The sequence below is a fragment of the Phyllobates terribilis genome, unplaced genomic scaffold (assembly GCF_046119375.1).
Source record: "Phyllobates terribilis strain yellow unplaced genomic scaffold, ASM4611937v1 Scaffold_3__8_contigs__length_932513732, whole genome shotgun sequence".
NCBI lineage: Eukaryota > Metazoa > Chordata > Amphibia > Anura > Dendrobatidae > Phyllobates > Phyllobates terribilis.
In genome coordinates, this window is record NW_027362763.1 from 364831433 (window position 1) to 364853651 (window position 22219).

Here is a 22219-nt window from a genome sequence, read left to right on the forward strand (position 1 = left end):
CACTTTAATGTCAACGGATTTGTCATGTTTTAAAAAGAAGTCTGTCTAGAAGAGAAGAAATGTTTTAAACACTTAGTTATTAAATTGGCTGACCTACATACATATGTGCATAGCTATTGGCAATGAGAAGGCTGTGACATAAAGAAAAATATATGCATAGATTATATTAGAGAGAGGATATGAGCTATGGTTTCTAAGCTTATATGACATGACAATAATCATTTCATGGCCAGCAATAGAACAGAAGAGTTATTGTAGGGGGTGTTAAAAGTTTTCCAGTTTCAGAAAACCCTTCTTCACTAACTGCAGTTTGGGAAAAAAGAAACTAACTATGCTTCAGTCACCCACCCCAGGTCCAGCATTGTGTCTTCACCGATGCTCCGGATGTCTGCAGCACTGACGTCAGAATTCACATACAGCTCCAATTAGTGAGTTAAGCGACTCTGAGCAGCTGGTGCTGTCATCTCGGGCAGGGCTGTCAATGTGATGTCAACACTGCAGACAATAAATGATACTGGGAATGGTGACGGAGACTCAACGCAGAACCAGGGGAAGGTGAGTAACGCGTAGTTTTTTCCTTCTTAAACAAACTGCAGCTGGAAGTGGGGTTATTCAAAACTGGAAAGCCCCTTTAGAGAGATAACATGCAATAGCAAATTATTCCATATCTCTTTAAAACAGTTGTCCAGGATTAAGGTAGTGCTGACTCATCTCCAAGATAGATCATCAATTTCAGATTGGTGGTGGTAACAGTTGTATATACAGCGTTTTATTAAAATGTCATATTAAAGGTTTAGAATTTCTCTAATATGGACTTACAGGATTGAGCTAAAACTGTTTATTAAGGGTAAGATTTGTGGACAAGCCATAACATTTAAGCTCTACGAAATGTAAGGAGAAAACAAAACTGAACAATTACCACTCACGCATTAAATTGGATTGTTTAAAGGGGCCAAACTTGTTAACTAGCACTTAAAAAGAAATTACTTAAATTCCTGTTTGCCAGTCAGAGGCCAATGTAGTAAACACATGTAGATTTGGAGCCATTTAACAATGCTCCGGTGACAGTACTTATTATCTGTCACATTACAGTGGCAGAATTCAGCCCTTGTTCACAGTAAGTTATAGACATTTTCCATCATTTTGAATTTTCTCTAAACTGATTTAACTGAAAATCATATAAAACTTCACAAAAAAACGTTGCCAGATTTTAGAATTTCCTTGATTCAGACCACATATACAGCAAAGGCTGTAGGGTTTCGCACAAAGTCCATTGAGGCTCTGAACTATGTAGTGTCATGGTCTCCGTGTACCACTCTGTGAGGCACCATATGTCAGACGTTTTGTAGGAGAGAATACCACTGGTTTCAAATCTGACCAAAAAAATATGTATGCCTCCTTATGAAATCAGTCATATATTGGTTGCAAAAGTAAAAAAAAACTGCTTGGCCCCCCGCACCTCTCTACTGTCTAATGAGCAGTGCCTGCAATTATCGCGTCTTCTTAGTGTGGTGCAGTAAGTACCTGTCCAGCAGAGCGCAGCAGGCGAGGTGAGTTTGTCTGCATAGGCAGCAAGAAAAAATGACAAAGTTCTTTTTAATGAAGAGAACATTGTCTTGCCGGTTGCTGCCTGTGCAGAGCGTAGCAGCCTGTAAAAGACTCATCTTGACTGCTGCGCTCTGCATAAGCAGCAACTGAGAGAACAGAAGATGAGCAGCTATTGAATGAATTTGTATTGAATTTGTCTTAATTCATTACTAACCTCCCTTCACATGTTTACACTTTTTACCAACCCTAACTAGAGTTAGGGTTAGGGCTAAGGATTGGTTTAGAGTTAGGTTTAGTGTTACAATTGGGGCTTAGGGTAAGGCTTAAGGCTAGGGTTAGCCTTAGGAATAGAGCTAGTTTAATAAAATTGTTACATAAAAAAGAATAATAAAAATATAAAAAAAAACATACAATTTTTTATTTTTAAAATGTCATGTCTAATTAAAAAAAAATCTGAAAAAAACTAAAAAGTCAAAGTATAAACTATAATTACCTCAGTTATTATAGGGGTTTAATTCTGGACTGGTAGAAGGCACTCAGAGAGTGCTAATGGTTCACAGCTTGCCTTGCTTTGACTACCTTACTACCCTTTGTCTCTGTAAATTTACATTTTATTATATCGAATATGATCCTTTGTAGTAGCAAAAAATGTAGAATTATCCCAAATTTTATCACAAGTTTTTTTTCCACTAACAAATGTACTTCCTTTGGAGGACTCATTTTGCAGGTGGACTTCATGTGATGTGCCTGCGTTGTCCCTCTCATAATTAGCAGGATGAATTCTCCTATTAATCTACTCAAAAAGTTACAAATGGATAAACAAATCAAGACTAGATGGTTCATTTCACTGATGACCACAAACCTCAAAATGCAACATAAACTACACTGCTCAAAAAAATAAAGGGAACACTTATACAACACAATGTAACTACAAGTCAATAACACTTCTGTGAAATCTACCCGTCCAGTTATGAAGCAACACTGATTGTGAATCAGTTTCTCCTGCTGTTGTGCAAATTGAACAGACAACTGGTAGAAATGATAGGCAATTAGCAAGATACACCCTATAAAGGAGTGGTTCTGCAGGTGGTGACCACAGACCATTTCTCTGTCCTCATCCTTTTTGGCTGTAGTTTGGGTCACTTTTTCATTTTGCCATTGCTCTCACCCCTAGAGGTACAGTAGCAGGAGGCGATGTCTACAGTACAACCCACAGAAGTTGCTCACTTAGTGCAGTTCATCCAGGATGGCACATCAATGCGAGCTGTGGCAAAAAGGGTAGCTGTGTCTGTCAGCGTAGTGTCCAGAGCATGGAGCAGATACCAGGAGATGTGGAGGGGGCCGTAGGAGGGCAACAACCCAGCAGCAGGACCGTTACCTCCTCCTTTGTGCAAGGAGGAACAGGAGGAGCACTGCCGGAGCCCTGCAAAATGACCTCCAGAAGGCCACAAATGTGCATGTGTCTGCACAAACCGACTCCATGAGGGTGGTATGAGGGCCTGACGTCCACAAATGGAGGTTGTGCTCACAGCCCAACACCGTGCAGGATGCTTTGCATTTGCCACAGAACACCAGGATTGGCAAAGTCGCCACTGGCGCCCTGTGCTCTTCACAGATGAAAGCAGGTTCACACTGAGCACATGTGACAGACGTGACAGAGTCTGGAGACGCCGTGGAGAGCGATCTGCTACCTGCAACATCCTTCAGCATGACCGGTTTGGCAGTGGGTTAGTAATGGTGTGGGGTGGCATTTCTTTGGAGGGCCGCACAGCCTGACTGCCATTAGGTACCGAGATGAGATCCTCAGACCCCTTGTGAGACCATATGCTGGTGCTGTTGGCCCTGGGTTCCTCCTAATGCAGGACAATGCCAGACCTCATGTGGTTGGAGTGTGTCAGCAGTTCCTGCAAGATGAAGGCATTGAAGCTATGGACTGGCCCGCCCGTTCCCCAGACCTGAATCCGATTGAGCACATCTGGGACATCATGTCTTGCTCCATCCACCAACGTCACGTTGCACCACAGACTGTTCAGGAGTTGGCGGATGCTTTAGTCCAGGTCTGGGAGGAGATCGCACAGGAGACCATCCGCCGCCTCATCAGGAGCATGTCCAGGCGTTGTAGGGAGGTCATACAGGCACGTGGAGGCCACACACAATACTGAGACTCATTTTGACTTGTTTTAAGGACATTACATCAAAGTTGGATCAGCCTGTAGTGTGTTTTTCCACTTTAATTTTGGGGGTGACTCCAAATCCAGACCTCCATTGGTTAATAAATTTGATTTCCATTGATGATTTTTGTTTGATTTTGTTAGTATTCAATGAGAATATTTCATTCATTCAGATCTAGGATGTGTTATTTGCGTGTTCCCTTTATGTTTTTGAGCAGTGTATTTACATGAACTTGAAATAAGACAAATGTTGTAATTTTAGGGACAAGTGAAATGATTTTGAACAGAAAATATTTGAATATATGTTTATATGTATGAAGAGGGATTTTAATTTTATTTTTTTTAATAAAATTTTTCTGCAGCTAGTTTAATTTCTTTAACTCTTGGACAACCGATTAAACACTTACTGCACCATGAAATACATTTATGTCGGGGGATGACGGACCTTAACATACATTGTCATAATATTGATGGCACAGTGATGGTGCTCAGTTGTTGAGCCTATGTCACCGTCAGCTGTAGCAAACAGCTAACAACTCCGATCGTCTCATAAGCTGCTATCAGATTCCTTTCGCTACAAGGCAATGACAACAGTGACAAATTATAATACCAGTGGTAGTCACCACCATGTAAAAGGTATGATACCGCAAGAACTAGGAGATAACTCTGTGGCCTGTTAGTGGTCAAGAGAATATCACAGTCTGTAACAGATCGAGCAGTTCAAGCATGTCTCACGATGAGTCACTTTAGTTTACTAGAACTGTCTCTTTTATTAATATAGTCCCTCCTAAAAGGGGCAACAACATTGATGGTGTGACAGTGACTCCACTTTAAAAATCTCTGAAGTTCATTAGTGCTCAACTTCAGTTTTTTAGAAACATCCCTCAGATATTTCTACTTATTTAAGCTGTACCTTTTGGCTTCCTCTTTACCATGAAGTGAAACTCTGTTTTACAACCCCTTAGGCTAAGAGGAAATGGGTTTAATAAACTGGCATATGCCCTACTCTAAGTTCAGTTGGAGGAAAACCTGCATTTTAACGGCACATTCCTCTTTATTTACATGTGTCTGCGTCAGACTCCTTAGATGTTGCTATTGGATCATCACTAAAAGGGTTAAATTGTAGCAGTTACAGTTGGGGGCTGGATGTATAACGCAACCAGCACCTGCAGTGCATGGAAGGGGCTTAGCGTCTGTGCACATGTATGACGGATGTCATGGAGGGGATATATTAGTAATGTTAACATATCAAAAGATGTTTAAGGGGTGGTCCGAAGTCCAAATTAATTTTCATCAGAGTGCCTTGTCAGAATACTTGGCGTGCAGAGACCAGTGACATCATTGTGCGGCGGCGCTGGTCTCTGCGTGCCGGGTATTCTTGACAATGCGCTCTGTTGCTGGCTCATTACTGCTGATCTGAGCCGACAACAGAGTGTGTGCAGTCACTGTGCCCATCGAGCAGGGACTAGCCCAGCCCCTGAAAGAGCGTCACTTATGATACTTCATTTCAAGGAGGAGGCAGAGGCTGCGGCCCACTGATGAAGGGTTCATTTGAGTATCCCAGCATGCAGTGGGATTCTCAAACGAAGTGTCACAAAAAGGAAGTAGAAAAAAAATTGAAAAGCAGGTGGATAGTGTAGTTAGAGAAGGATACAGTTTTTATTATAATAGTTTAGATTATGGCATTAAATAAGCAGGGATTTAGGATGAAAATTAACTTGGACTTCAGACCACCCCTTTCAGTAATCTGACCAATAATTTAAGATATGCTTTCAATATGTACTATGAAATGCCATTGAGAACAATCTCTCTCCAATGCATCATGACTGCCATCTAATGGCCTCAAGATAAAATACATCTTTCATTTTCACATTTTATGTGAAATTGATTGTATAAATGCAGTCAGATTAACTGAATTCCATAAAAAAAAAATTAAACTTGCATTCTGTGAGATATGACGTCAACAACTGCAGCCATTCCGGCGGTATTTTATTTAATTTTTAAAAACATAAGGTTTATTCTGAAAATATAAATCTATGGTTTATTAAATATAAGGTTTACTCTGTGCAGTGTAATGATCATGGTATTTTACAAGGGAAAGGGCACTTTTGTTTCAATAAACTTTGCATAAATCAATCGAACAAGCAAATATAAGAAACATAATTATTTTATTTATTCAATAACATATTGGAAACCATGTGTCCCAGAGCATGTTGTCCTTGAGTAACATACAGTTGTTCTCAAAAGTTTACATACCCCGGAAAATGTTTTCCTTTCTTGTTTTAGAGAATATGAATGATAACAAAAAAACTTTTTCTCCACTCATGGTTATTGGTTGGGTGAAGCCATTTATTGTCAAACTACTGTGTTTTTTCTTTTTAAATCTTAATGACAACCAAAAACATCCAAATGACCCTGATCAAAAGTTCACATACCCCAGTTCTTAATACCGTGTATTGCCCCCTCTAACATCAATGACAGCTTGAAGTCTTTTGTGGTAGTTGTGGATCCGGTTCTTTAATTTCTCAGATGGTAAAGCTGCCCATTCTTCTTGGCAAAAAGCCACCAGTTCCTGTAAATTCGTGGGCTGTCTAGCATGAACTGCGCGCTTGAAATCTCCCCAGAGTGGTTCAATGATATTGAGGTCAGGAGACTGAGATGACCACTCCAGAACCTTCATTTTGTTCTGTTGTAGCCAATGACAGGTCGACTTGGTCTTGTGTTTTGAATCGTTATCATGTTGGAACGTCCAAGTACATCCCATGCGCAGCTTCCGGGCTGATGAGTGCAAATTTGCCTCCAGTATTTGCTGATAACTTTGTGCATTCATCTTTTTTACACTGTTACCAAGTTTCCTGTGCTTTTGTAGCTCACACATCCCCAAAACACCAGCGATCCACCTGTAGGAATGGTGTTCCTTTCATCATAGGCCTTGCTGACCTCTCTCCAAATGTAACGTTTATGGTTGTGGCCAAAAAGTTAAATTTTGGTCTCATCACTCCAAATTACCTTGTTCCAGAATTTTTCAGGCTTCTCTCTGTGCTGTTTGGCATATTGTAGGCGAGATACTTTGTGGTATTTGCGCAGTAATGGCTTTCATCTGGCGACTCGACCATGCAGCCCATTTTTCTTCAAGTGCCTCGTTATTGTGCATCTTGAAACAGCCAAACCGCTAGTTTTCAGAGAGTCCTGAATTTCAGCTGAAGTTATGTGTGGGTTTTTCTTTGCATCCAGAACAATTTTCGTGGCAGTTGTGGCTGAAATTTTTGTTGGTCTATGTGACCTTGGTTTGTTTTTTACAGAGCCCCTGATTTTCCATTTGTTAATCACAGTTTTAACTAGCAGTAAAGGTGCTCCTGCACCTCCTGTGTGAAAGCCTTGTCACAAGGCTTTCACACAGGAGGTGCAGGAGCACCCTTACTGCCATTACCCATAAGGACTCAACTCTCTATGCATCCCCACAGGGATTTCTCTTATATGGTTTGGACCATCACATCCTTCCCAAGAGCGACTATGTGAGCAAGGCCCAGGAGTGGGCCGAAACGTAAAGGTCGCCTCTAAACAAAAGGACTGTATCTTGTCTGCCACTTGCACGTTTTTTAAAACATTTGCATTGAATCTCCTGAGTGTGCTGTGAAAATTTCTATATACTATCCTAAGAAGGCAGGGTGAGAATCTCAGGTGCCACTTTTCACTATTGACCCATTTGGACAGGTTTATAACTGTGAATAATCTAAACAGACCAACAAACACCAGCTGAATGAGCAAAATGCAGGCTTATAAAATCATTATTCTCATGAGAACATCATGTGTCGTGCGTCCAAACAGTAGTTTTCCACCACATATGGGATATTGGCGCACTCAGGAGAGATTGAACAACAAATTTTCTGGTCCATTTTTTCCTGCTACCCTTGTGAAAATGAAAACTTTGGGGCAAACCAACATTTTGGCAGGGAAAAGTTATTTTATTTTCACGGCTCAACGCTTTAAAATTCTGTGAAGCACCTGTGGGCTCAAGGTGCACACATCTAGATAAGTTCCTTGAGGGTGTAGTTTCCAAAATGGGGTCACTTATGGGGCGTTTCCACTGTTTAAGCACATCAGGGGCTCTACAAATGCAACATGGCACCCACTATAGATTCCAGACAATTTTGGCGCTCCAAAAGTCAAATGGCGCTCCTTCCCTTCCAAGCCTTGCTGTGCGCCCAAACAGTAGTTTTCTACCACATTTGTGGTATCGACGTACTCAGGAGAAATTGCACAAAAAATTGTATGGTCTATTTTCTCCTGTCATTCTTGTGAAATGAAAAATTTATGGCTAAATCAACATTTTTGAGGGAAAAAGAAAAATGTAAATGTTTTCCTTCCACATTTCTTTAGTTCCTGTGAAGCACCTAAAGGGTTAATAAATGTATTGAATGTGGCTTTGAACACTTTAAGGGGTGCAATTTTTAAAATCTCCGCACCTGTGATATGATTCTCTCTTGCAAGAGAATGGGATCACACAAAGGCAGGGGTAGGGACCCTCAGACCCGCACGCCATTTACGGCCCTTGATGACCTTTTATCCGGCCCCTGGGCAGATTCCCGGGGACCGCAGTGCTTGGGTTGGCAGCTGTATTTTTTCTGCCCCCTGCCCATTCATTTCTTCTTGCTCTATGATCACACGCACGCAGTATTCACTACTGAGCGCTGAAGTGCATGTGTCAGCGTCAGGACGTACTTTGTGGGTGGAGTTAACACGCAATTTGTATGGTCTCAGAAAGATGATATAACTATACAAATGGCCCTTGGCAGAAAAAATATTCCCAACCCCTTCACTAAGGTGACACTCGGCTCAAACTCTGACAGAGTTGGAGCCGAGTGTCATTAGCATAATTGGCCTGATTCTCTTGCATGAGAGAATCTACACTAGTGTGAGCGAACCCCAATAAACATTTACAGAGACTGTCGAAATTCAGCATCACAGAAAGATACAAAGGGGATGAAAAGACCCCAAATCTGCGCTATATCTAATACACATCTACAGCTGCCTACAAAGTTATTCTGTTTTTTTTCTTGTGGTAGTTAAAATTCCTAAGAGTCTTTTTGTATTCCAGTTTCCTGCTTTACTGCACCTCGGGCAGGGAGGAATAAATATATTTGTGTTTAAAGGCCCTTTAAATGACCCATTTGATTATGACTGATTTTATTTACTTTCATTTTTCTAGATATAAGTAGAGCTGCTGTAATGATGAATTATTATACTATATATGGTAATAGCTCAGCCCTTAGGTGTATTACAATTTACATAAGTAAGCTTGGTTATTTTGTAGATATCAATATGCCGAGGCAAAATTATAAAACAGGATGCTAATGAATTATACTTTCCTCTCCAACCTAATGAACAAGAATAGAAACCAGAATTTGGAAAAGCACAATAATTGTGTTGTGCTTTTGGAAATCATCCATCAACAAGTCTCTAAAACTCGAGAAATGTCAGAATACAAATTGCATGTATACTGCAGCAAACAGTGTAAATGGCCTCAGTGTCAGTGGATGGAGTATATTCTGCAGATTTCTAGTAATAGTTAGGTGTGCTGTCCCAAAAAGAACACCCAAGTAATGTTGATGTCAGTATCAAACTGTAGTTCAAATGCACAACGGTGCAAAATAAAGTTCACCAGCATCTTCAGGAATATAATTCCAGCTTGTAACACAACGTTTTGGACAGTACAGAGACATCCCTCTAGCTATACACAATTCTTTAAAAATTATATTGATGACCAGGACTGTCCGCTACAACACCAGGATCTTTCCAGGGAGACTCTTTATATATATCGCCTGTCCTGCCCTTTTGTACAGCACTATTAAACAGTAATATTTTTCCTCCTGCTATTTCAACACCAATGCCTAGGAATTCATATCACAGATTTATAAAAATCTTTCTATTACTGCCCCAACTACTCTCCTCCTATATTCCATGTTTCCCAGAAAATAAGACAGGGTCTTATATTATTTTTTCCTCCAAGAGATGCGCTAGGGCTTATTTTCAGGGGACATCTTATATTTTTTCATGAACAACAATCCAGATTTATTCTTGAACAATACTGGTACCGGATCTGTGTATGAGAGCTGCAGTGCAATGCAACTAGAACAGCGAGGGACCTGACAGTGATGCAAATCTGTGTGAGAGCCCACCCCCCATCGGCACTTGCCAACTCTAATTGTTTGGGGTCTGGAGAGTGTGATTCTTTTGGGGGTGTCTGCTTTCTTTGATGAAGGGTCCAGCTGTATTCTTTAACTTTTTTTTCTTATTGAATAGCAACTAGGGATTATTTTTGGAGTAGGGTTATATATTAAGCATACTCCAAAAAGCCTGAAAAATCATGCTAGGGTTTAATTTTGGGGCAGGTCTTATTTACGGGGAAATACGGTATAAGATTTTGGGAAAAAGTTTAAGGGAGGCATTCATGCAAAGAGATGCTCCATCTGAATTCCAGATGTGTCCATATTCCAGAAAGCAGCTACAACATTTGGCTTGTAGAATTGTCTTGTAGAAAACACTAGAGAAAATTGAGATGTTGAGATGGATAAGCCTAATCTTTGCTGGAGGTTCTTGACAGAGGAGAAAACAGTCATACACGGTGGAAAATCAAACCATTACTTAAAAAAACATCCCTCGACCACAACTACTAGGTCTGTCTACTAAATATACTAAACTACTAGGTCTACTAAATATAGACCTGTCTCTAATCTCTCCATCATTCCTAAACTTCTGGAAAGATTGGTCCACTCCCGTTTAATCTGCTATCTCTCTGATAATGTTCTTCCTGACCCTTTATAATTTTTTCTGATCTGGGGCTGGGCGATGGCTTATTTTTTGCGCCCTGAGCTGACATTTTTATTGATATCATTTTGGGGTAGATACGATGTTTTGATTGACTCTTATTGCATTTTATAGCAATGTTGCACCAGCAAAAAAAACTTAATTCTGGTGTTTCAATTTTTTTTTTCATCGCACCATTTATGATCTGATTAATTTACTTTATATTTTGATAGATCAGATAGTCGTAAACGCAGCGATACCAAATATGTGTATATTTTTTTAATTGTTTTATTTTCAATGGGGCAAAAGAGGGGTGATTTAAAATTTTGTTTGTTTGTTTGTTTTCTTTTTTTTTAAAACTTTTTTTTAAAACTTTTTTACTGACTTCAATAGTCCCTCTAGGAGACTTGAAGCTATGAGCGTCCTTCAGCACTGTTATGTGTAGCAAAAATCACAATCTCCCATGAACGCCGGCCACAAGTCGGTGTTCAGAGGAGTATCATAATGACAGGCACAGGGGTTTTCTGCAGACCCCGCCTGTCATGACAACCCATCAGCGCCCCCCCATCACGTGACGGATGCCGATGGGTGGGATTTGTGATGTGCTTCCCGCTGGGGCATGTTAAATCCCGCTCTCAGAAATTGACAGCGGGATTTAATTAGTTAACACCCGTGGGTGGAGTTTTGATCCACCCGCGATTGTTAAAGGCACATGACAGCTAATTAAATCAGGAAAAGATGCGGGCTTAGCACCGGAGCCTGCATCAAAGTCGGGGACACAACATATGTTGTAAATATACGTCATATGTCGTGAAGGGGTTAAAGACCCTCAGAAGACTAAACATGTGAACAGTAAGTCATTTTTACATAGAAAGGCTTATGCTCATTTTTTTAAGTGTTTAGTTTGTGATTTTTCAGGCAGTTTTTCTAGTGGAATCTGACTAAAAAAGACGTTGTGTGCACATACTCTTCCTCATCCCACAATTCTGGCTCTCCATCACTATTTCCTCCATTGACCACTGAAAAGGGAAGGTGGATCAGCTTCGTACTGTTGGGAAAATAGCGTACTGGGAATCCCACACTAGATGTGTGTTTGTCTAACTTTCGCAACCTGGGTAAAGCTTTAGAAACATTTTAAGCAGTTTTGGTACTCTTTCCATGTTATTTTCATTCTTTTAAGTAAATTTCAGCTGTCATTTTTCAAGTAATTTGTTTATGTCATGAAGATGTATGTGTTTGATTGTATTGAGTGAAGCTAAGCAAGACTAGTCAGAATTTGCCTGGAAGTGTGCAAATCGCATACTCTGGCAATACTGGAGAATCAAGCAGTGAACGCAGTGCACACGCTGTAAGGATTCAGAAGTCTTCAGTCACATAGAGTGACTGCAAACTTTTATCAGAAGACTGGACGACCCCTTTAAATGAATTATGTGTTGGGAAAAATGCTAATATTTTCTCTGTTGTTATTTATGTAGACAACATGTCTTCATAATAGAGAAGATCCAAGATCATTATTATATGTTCATAGATTGTAACCTTGCGAGCAGGGCCCTCACTCCTTTTGGTATCGGAGTTGTGTGTTCTTTAATGTCTTTGTCTGTACAAGTCTCCTCTAAAATGTAAAGTGCTGCGGAATATGCTGACACTATAGAAATAAAAATTCTTCTTATTATATGCTACAAATAATTTATTCTATAAGAATATTTCCATTTGTTTCTTTATGTAGGTGGAAGCTGCTGACTCAGATACGGAAAGCAAAGGAAGGGAATATCATTCTGTGGGGGTGCAGGTAGAAGATGAAAAACGGTAAGATCAGCCATATTTTCCATTCGGAAGTTTTACCATAAGTTTTTAACAATGTTACCTTCCAAGTGAAATATAGACTGTTAAATGCAGTACAGAATCTGTAGGCCGGAGAAACGACCCAGCGTGACATCTTCAGCAGATGCAAAATGCTTTGTTCCCATTTACAGCAACATATAAGGTTATTAAAATTTGTTCAGTAAATTGAAGGGGGTTCCACTTGCCTAGGCATCTGAGGCTTGTGCCCCCAATCCCACACTTTTATTCTAGACACTTCTTAGTTATTTTATTAGGTACTGTTATTTTGACAACTACATAGTAACATAGTTTTTAAGGTTGAAGGAAGACTAAGTCTAGTTCAACCCATAGCCTAACATGTTGATCCAGAGAAAGGCAAAAAAAAACATGTGGCAAACACTAAGCTCCACATTGGGGAAAAAAATTCCTTCCCAACTCCATACGACAATCAGACTAGTTCCCTTGATCAACGCCTTATCAAGGAATCTAGTATATATAACCTGTAATATTATACTTTTCAAGAAAGGCATCCATGCCCTTCTTAAATTTTAGTAGTGAATCACTCATTACAACATCCTGCGGCAGAGAGTTCCATAGTCTCACTGCTCTTACAGTAAAGAATCCGCGTCTGTGATTATGAGTAAACCTTCTTTCCTCCAGACGTAGATGATGCCCCCTTGTCCCCGTCTCACGCCTCAGAGTAAAAAGATCAGTAGAAAGGTCTTTGTACTGTTCCCTCATATACTTGTACATAGTAATAAGATCACCCCTAAGCCTTTGTTTTTCCAAAGTAAATAACCCCAAGTGTAATAACCTGTCTTGGTATTGCAGACCCCCCAGTCCTCTAATAACCTTGGTCGCTCTTCTCTGCACCCGCTCTAGTTCAGCTATGTCTTTCTTATACTCCGAAGACCAGAACTGTACACAGTATTCTAAGTGTGGTCGCACTAGTGACTTGTATAGAGGTAAAATTATGTTCTCATGAGCATCTATGCCTCTTTTAATGCATCCCATTATTTTATTTGCCTTTGCAGCAGCTGCCTGACACTGGCCACCAAACGTGAGCTTGTCGTCCACCAATACACCCAGGTCTTTTTCAGTGACAGTTTTGCCCAGTGTTTTACAATTAAGCATATAATTATACATTTTATTTCCTCTGCCCAAGTGCATTACCTTACATTTATCCCCATTAAAGCTCATTTGCCATTTATTAGCCCAAGCTTCTAGTTTACATAGATCCTCCTGTAATATAAAGTTGTCCTCCTCTGTATTGATTACCCTGCAGAGTTTAGTGTCATCTGCTAATATTGAAATACTACTCTGTATGCCCCCTACAAGGTCATTAAGAAATATGTTAAAAAGAAGCAGGCCCAATACTGACCCCTGTGGTACCCCACTGTTAACTGAGACCCAGTCTGAGTGTGTTCCATTAATAACCACCCTTTGTTTCCTATCCTGTTCTTAACCCACATACATATATTTTCCCCTATCCCCATTGTTCTCATTTTATGTATCAACCTTTTGTGTGGAACCAAAAGCTTTTGAAAAGTCCATATACACAACATCCACTGCATTTCCTTGGTCCAGTCTGGAACTTACCTCTTCATAAAAGCTGATCAGATTAGTTTGACAGGAACGGTCCCTGGTAAACCCATGTTGATATTGGGTCATGAGGTTATTCTTCTTCAGATACTCTAGTATAGCATCTCTTAGGAAACGCTCCAGGATTTTACCCACAGTAGAGGTTAAGCTTACTGGCCTATAATTTCCAAGTTCGGTTTTTGTCCCCTTTTTGAATATTGGCACCACATTTGCTATACGCCAGTCCTGTGGTACAGACCCTGTTATTATGGAATCTTTAAAGATTAAAAATAATGGTCTATCTATGACTTTACTTAATTCCTGCAGTACTCGCAGGTGTATCCCATCCGGGCCCGGGGATTTGTCAACTTTAGTGATTTTTAGACGCCGCCGTACTTCCTGCTGGGTTAAGCAAGTGACATTTAATGGAGAATTTTTGTCATCACTAATCATGTTTTCTGTCATGCGATTTTCTTGTGTAAATACTGTTGAAAAAAAATAATTTAGCATATTGGCTTTTTCCTCATCCTCATCCACCATTTCACCCAGACTATTTTAAGGGGCCAACACTATCATTTTTTAGTTTTTTACTATTTATGTAGTTAAAGAATATTTTGGGATTATTTTTACTTTCTCTGGCACTGAGTCTCTCTGTCTCAATCTTTGCTGCCTTGATTTGGTTTTTACAGAATTTATTTAATTTTCTGTATTTATTTAATGCCTCATCACTACCTACTTGCTTTAGTTCTCTAAATGCTTTCTTTTTGTCACTTATTGCGCCCCTTACAGCTCTGTTTAGCCATAGTGGTTTCCTCCTATTTTTAGCATGTTTATTCCCATAGGGTATATATTGTGCACAGGTCCTATTTAGGATGCTAATAAATGTCTCCCATTTGCTTTGTGTAGTTTTATGTCTCAGGATATCGTCCCAGTTTATTGCACTAAGATCATCTCTCAACCGTTGGAAATTTGCCTTCCTGAAGATTAGTGTCATTGTAACCCCTCTACTACACATCTTATTAAAGGATACATGAAAACTTATTATTTTGTGATCACTATTACCCAAGTGACCCCCTACTCGTATATTTGATATGCAGTCTGGCCTATTTTATTTAGGCACATAGTTATATCATTTTTCTGCATTATATTGTGTACTGTAAGTTAAAAGGCATACATAAAATATATTTCACAGGGTGTTATCCAACCTGACGAGGCCACTATACATATCTCACAAACATGGATTGCCAATGTGAAGGAAATCTACAATCCACCGAGCAGACCGATCAATTTCGTCTTGTATCATCAGATAAAATTATAATGGTACAACACAAAGAGCCTAATTGTCCCACTAAAGAACTAAAGCTGCATACAAATAATGAATCATACTATCATAATTTCCACCATCGCCAATTTTTGTTTTTGAGATTGTTTTTCATTCCCCTTCTTCCAATAATAATAGCTTTTTATTTCTCTGTAGACATAGCAATATGAGGACCCATTTTTTTTTGCAGTTTTGAATGATACCATTCCATTTTTCATACAATATATACTGGAAAATTGTAAAAAAATTCCAACTATAGTGAAACAGTGGAAAAATAAAACACAATTTCCCCAGTTCCTAAGTCTGCTCCATACATGTAAACTCAACGGTGGATGTACTATTACATTCTACGTCAGGAATGGGTTAACAATGGTGTCTCTCCTGACATGGATGTCTATATCTCCACTGACTTGTCTGTTTTCCTAAACACCGTACTTACCCATGAAGTTAAAATTCTGGAAGATCTTTTCTTAGAACTCTATGGTTTATCTCTCAACAGAACATTCATGATTTGCTAGTTTGAAGTAACTAAAAGTGACAGCAGACTTTTCATTTCAGCCCAGAAAAGCCGTTTAAGTGTGGTGAAATCAGTGGCAAAAATCCATGGTATTTCCGAAACAGATTGAGCATGCTGCGAATATAAATGTCTGCAGAGTTTTCATCCTTTTTTAGGGCAGATGTCCACAGTATGTGGATGAGAAGTGTAAAATGTCATCCCCTTGTCTTGTACAGTTTAATCAAATTTTATTTGTGCAGGTCCATGGTGTGAACCCACCCTAAGGCTATGTTCACATGTCCAGTAGTTACATTGTTTTTTTTCATTAATTTTGGGATGACAAAAACAGAAATAAAATCATACAGTAAAGGTGTTCAGAGACTTCTCTAGTAGAAACAGATCTGTTATTAACAGACCAAAAGCACATGCAAAATGAAAACCAAAATATGCATTGGGTTGTGATACGTTTGCAACAGGTTCTTTTTTTAATACTGTACCTGTTCCAATCGGATGACAACTAGACATGTAAATAGACCCTAAGGGTGTTTACTGTGCTCCAAACTATCTACAGCCTATTTTAAAATGTCATACTTTCTTCATTTCCCATATCTGTAGACAAGGACGTTTCAAGAGGTCAAACAGCGTAACAGCAGCTGTACAAGCGGACTTAGAATTAGAAGGTTTTCCAGGTCATATCACAATGGAAGATAAAGGCCTCCAGTTTGGATCCTCATTTCAAAGACATTCTGAACCTAGTACTCCAACTCAGTATGGTGCAGTAAGAACAGTACGGACTCAGGGTTTGTTTAGTTACAGAGAAGATTACAGGTCACCAGTGGACACGTCAAATCTACCCCCACCTGATCCTTGGCTAGAGCCTGCTCATGATGTAGTGGACTCAGGCAGAATATCACCCAGTCGACAAGATGGAACATGGTTCATGAAGTTGCTTCATTCTGAAACAAAAAGAATGGAAGACTGGTGTAAGGACATGGAGAGGGAAGCAGAGGAGAATGACCTTTCCGAAGAAAGTAAGAAATCTTTCTGTTTATTTTACTTTCTAGTCAATTACCATTTGTAAAATATGCATTTATCATGTGTTGTAGTTAATAATTTCACCATCTGTTTCTATGATAAATACAAAAATAAATGTTCAACAGAACAAATGAACTAATAGATAAATTGAAATGATTACCTAGTCAGTAACATGTAATTGCTTTTAGTGGTATCTGTCCAGTTACATTTTTATTTCACTATAAGAAGTGTTAAAGCCCGGAAAGTCTACCTGCATGACAGTTACCATCTTATTTCTAAGCGTGGAGTTTATGAATGACGACTTCTTTGATGCTCCCCAAGAGCTGTCGCTGGTGTTAGCAACTCATGTTTGTGCTGCATATACCACAATTACAGGATTATGTCTAGTGGCGTACATATTGCTTAGTTTCTATTCACTTAGTATAATAGATTTCACTGTTTGTTCTCTTGATAAATCTTTCCCGCTGACAGCTGACACATATTATGTTTCCTAATGTACACAAAATATGGTAGCATAGTAACCTCTCATTACTATGCTTTAGAATTAAAAGCGTGTTGAAGGAGAGTGTACAATATCTAATAGTATTATTGGAGAGGACCCTGCCTTCGGGGGTTTACAATCTACAGAATAGTAGATTATAGCTCATCTTTGACTTATTCTATGGATAGGTCATCAATCTTGTGTGACTGGACAATCCCTTTAATAAAAGTGTTTAATTTTTGGTTTCACATAAAAAGAGGATAAAGATATGGTAACTAATAAGAAAGGTTGTCCTGTATGTAGCATTTCAACTCTTGCAGATCCTTGCAATGTGAACAGCCTCAAAGGCATTAATCAATGTTTCTTCTGCAAAAAGACAATGCAAGGCTATGTTTCATCAGAGCCTATAAAGTTAATGAACAAAACTGCAGGGCATAAAATCTGCATTATGTCCTGTGTTCCATGACATTCTGAAGAGCTGTAATTTAGTTTGTCGAATGCATATAAACTGATTTGTCTTTGGATGATAAGATTAAGTGACATTGGTTTGCGATTTCAAGACTTATTTTACATTGTCAGATAAATCTGCTAGTGTGTTTTTAGTTCACTGATTCATATTGAAAATAAAAAACATAATAAATAAAAGTATCAACTAATATTTCTGATATAATAAGAAAATGTTATTGTTACAATTGTTACAAATTTTAGAAACGCTCTCAGGGCTGTTCCAGGTGGCACATATTTATTTTACTACTCTCCGGTGATGAGTAGACAAGCATTGATGTATCTATAGTCACAGCAGCTGATATAGGTCCACTTACCCACTGGAATATGGTTCTTCTCGAAAGACGAGGTGGTGGCTTTCTACTACTTGTCATTTTTAGATCTAATGCAGTTTATAACATTACTGTTTGGCCATTTTTACTTGAGCTGCCTTACTATAGTTCACTTTATTGGCAACTGGATGGTAGGGCCTATTCCTTACTTTGGTGCCATCTGAATGGCTCTACATGAGGTGGACAACTATGGTGTAATGGTAACATGGACATGAGGGCATCATTTCTGTTACTAATAAGTTAATTAATAAATGTCTCATGAGATATGTTAATTACCAGACTTTAAAGCTGTCCATATACGAGATAACAGTCTGCTATCTCTCGCGATTCACTCATATAGATGAGCTCTCAGCTCGACTGAGTATTCATGTGTTTTCTAAAGGAAGAGAGGAAAAAGCCACTTATAGCTGCTGCCAAAATAGTTCAACTATTAAAATTCCAAGGCCCCATCTTTTACTTCATGACAGACTATTTTTCATCAGTGTGCTGGATCCACTTTTCATTCATATTTGGTTCTTCTGTCTATTTTTGCCATCAGTGTGGTATGTTTTTCTTGCAAAGCCATTATAAAGGCATTCAAGTGCCATATGTTGCTTTTTCATGGACCCATTCATTTGAATTGGCGAGTTTCATCAGCAAGTTGGATCAAAAAGAAACGTCTCTTTTTTTTGCTGACAATAGGTCCGCAAAACTCCCCTTCCCCCTCCAAAAAAACCCAAGATGGGAACATGACCATAGACTATAGTGAGAAAAAAAAACATATAGACCACAAGGGTGAAACATGGACATCTGAATGAGGACTTAGATACTATCTGATTGTGACTGTGTACAGTGCGTATAAGGGGCTCTCATTCCTGCAAGGTTCCTAGAAGATTGTATTGTTCACGTGAGAGATAGATAGATAGATAGATAGATAGATAGATAGATAGATAGATATGGATAGATAGATAGATAGATAGATAACTGATGAGGTATATGAAAAGATACACCTGCATAAACAGTTCTAAGTCTGTTATGTTGTACCCTAATCTTCGTGGTTTTGCTATGCCAGTGGTGCTGGTGTAACACAACATGCAAAGCTTGCTGTGACTCAGTATAATGAACAACTGATACAGAGTAATGCATTTTGCTGTCACGCCTGTGGTTGAAAATGTACATGAAGCTATTAAGAGACATAATTACACATCCCTTAGAATGGCTTCATCAATCTGTTTCACGGTTCCCACACATTCCCATTTAGCGGGATTTATTCAGACTTCCTTGTGATGGCTGATTTGTTTTACGTTTGCTAAAAGTTCCATGGGCCTGTGTTACAAAGCTGACTATAGTTCAGAATCAAACTGTTACCAAAATCTTTTAATAAGTGCCCCCTGTACATTAATAAAGCGATTTACAATGACTTATAAAAACATTGCTGATCTTTACTAAACATTTGTACAATTTCTCATGCGGGGATGGTCATGTCTTATTCAGATTATTGTTTGTTTTTTTTTTAATTCTTTATTTGTAAACTTTTCTTTAAGAAAAAAAAAGAAAAGTGATTATGTATAGATCCCTGAGCACTAGAGCAGTATGCAATCCGAATGCTAGATGTTATCAATTGTATATATAAATGAACAAAATTGAACTTAGACAGTCAAAAAGGGATCATAAACAGATCACTGAGCATTAGATCAGCATGCAGGGTGATTGCAAGATGTCAACACTTGTATATACTGTATTAAAGGGGTTGTCCGGGACTTAGTCATCAGTACCTGATTTGTGGATGTTCAACACCCAGCATTCTTGCTGCCCAGCTGTTCCAAGGGCCGGCCGGAGATCAGTTGCAGAGCTAAACTATACAGCTCCATTAACTGCAAATATTGGCCGCGGCCAGGTACTACAAATCCGCCTTTATTGTTTTGGCTAGGTGTTGGATGTGCAGTATATGACCCTGGCCACTATACAGTTGACAGAGCTGTGCTATGCACAACAGGCCTCCGCCAGCATCGGGATAAGGCTCATCATAAGGCTCATCAGTGGGTTTGATAGGTGTCGCACCCCCACGATCAGATAGTGATGACCTATCAGATATTGATGACCTTATCTTAAAAATATGGTAGTGCAGAGAATGAACTTTTGCATTAATGCATTCTTTAAAGCTCCAATGAGACACACACACACAAAGATGAGGATACAACAACAGAGAGGGAGTAGGGGACAAAAAGATTGAGCAAATAAAGAACAGGACACAATAAAAAGAACAGAATGAAAGAGCATGGTTCACCTTAGTTCAATTGATTCAGGGCTTGTTACGCTCAAAAAACGGCTTGTATCCTGTGGAATTCTGAAAGATAATCCAGTGCCACCAAGTCCTGTTAAATTTATCTTACTTATTATGGACAGTTTACTGTAAGATTCTCCATTCACATCATCTCATGTATGTGGGAGTTGGAAGAGATAGATAGCTGTCGGCTGAATGATCTGCTGCCTCATGTTTATGGCTAGCTTTACAAGTTTGCATCCCTCCTCAACAATAGTCACAACAGAGCTTTCTTGAAACAGTCGTAACAACTTTATATATCCCTTCTCCAGTATTTAAAGAAGACCCTCAATCCCACAACAGAGATAATCTCAGCACTTGGTTCCTCTCTGGCTCCACAGCATTTGAGTCATGGATAGGACAGAGCAGTGCGAATTACAGCGTCTTCAGCCTATCTATTTTTATTTTAATGGGGATGTGTCAGGATAGTGTAGTAGCCATGCATATGTGTAACTGTTCATATTTGCTTTATTTTTTCCCTTTGTTGCAGCTTTTTATTGTTGTTGTTTTTTAAACTGTTAATATGCAATTAATGGTTTTTTTTTGTATGTTAAGATCTAGGGAAAATCCGAAGTGCAGTTGGAAGCGCACAGTTGCTCATGTCCCAAAAGTTTCAGCAGTTTTATTGGCTTTGTCAACAAAATTTGGTAAGTGAAAGTTAAAATATTTTACATTACTTTATTTCTGTGTTTAATGATATGCCTAAATATTTTGTCATTTTATGATGTTGATTTATGGTAAATCGATATGCGTTTATACAGAGATTTTAACACTGTATTATTAGTGTATTAGTGAATTAGATTTCATGCTTATACTGCAAGTGGTGATTCCAAAACTTAAAGAGGTTGTCCACTACTCTTCCATTGATGACCTATCCTTCGGAGGATCAGCTGTTATCAGTGGCGGCGGCGGCCACCAGCTGGAAGCACTCGCTTGTGGAGCTGCTCCGTCTTCTGGTAGTGGGCGAGGCAGGGTACTACACATCTGCCTCCTATTCAAATCAATAGGAGGTGGATGTGCAGTACCCTGCGGCGTCTACTATCAGAAGATGGAGCAGCTCTGCAAGTGAATACTTCCAGCTGGCAGCCGCTGCTGCCGACATCGATAACAGCTGATCGGCAGGGGTGCTGGGTGTCGGACCCCAGCCTATCAGACATCCTTAGGATACTGTAGGTCATCAATGTAAAAGTAGTGGACAACCTCTTTAAGTAAATAAAACTAGCTTAGATTTATAAAGTATAGAAGGTTGTGGTGTGTCATTATGATCTTCACGCATATAAGGTAAAACACGTCAGATTGTGTCGAGGTGACACTTACTTGACATCTTCCAGAGTTGCCGAGTCCGCTCACTAGCCTCTCAAATAGAAAACAAGAAAATATATGCTTGTATATTAGATTAATAAAGGATCTAAATTAAAAAGAATTTTAGATTAGAAAAAGGGTCCGTTCTTTAGGTCTATCCGGTACAGTTGAATGGGGCTGATCTACAATACCATACAGAGTCCATAGCAAGTATGCCATTTTTTTCATTAAGAAAAAACAGACTTTGTTTCTTTTTAAGCTGGCATTGTTATGGCACATTTTGCATTTTTTTTAGCTAAATGCAGAATTGGATGAATAGAAAATATGAAGGAAAGTCTTCTATTTCTTTCTGGATCCACGTATGATTTTTTTCTAAAAAAAAAGTGCAACATAACTTAATGTGAAGACTTAAAACAAAAGTCTTGTTTACCATTGACATTAAAGGGGTTGTCTACTACTCAGACAACTTCTTCAGAATCACCTTATTTCCGTCATGTAAAATAATAACCGCTATACTC

General features: G+C 39.1%; 1 protein-coding gene across 8 annotated transcripts in view; it reads left to right on the forward strand.

Annotated features, from left to right (window-relative positions):
• Nucleotides 1-22219, forward strand: part of DLGAP2 (DLG associated protein 2) — a 1383198-nt gene that overhangs the window by 1316526 nt on the left and 44453 nt on the right. For all 8 annotated transcript variants that reach the window (XM_073675364.1, XM_073675367.1, XM_073675365.1 and 5 more), the window contains 3 exons: nt 12253-12332; nt 16361-16776; nt 20955-21046. In XM_073675364.1, the coding sequence (XP_073531465.1) occupies nt 12253-12332; nt 16361-16776; nt 20955-21046 (588 nt within the window). The remainder of the gene's footprint in view (nt 1-12252; nt 12333-16360; nt 16777-20954; nt 21047-22219) is intronic.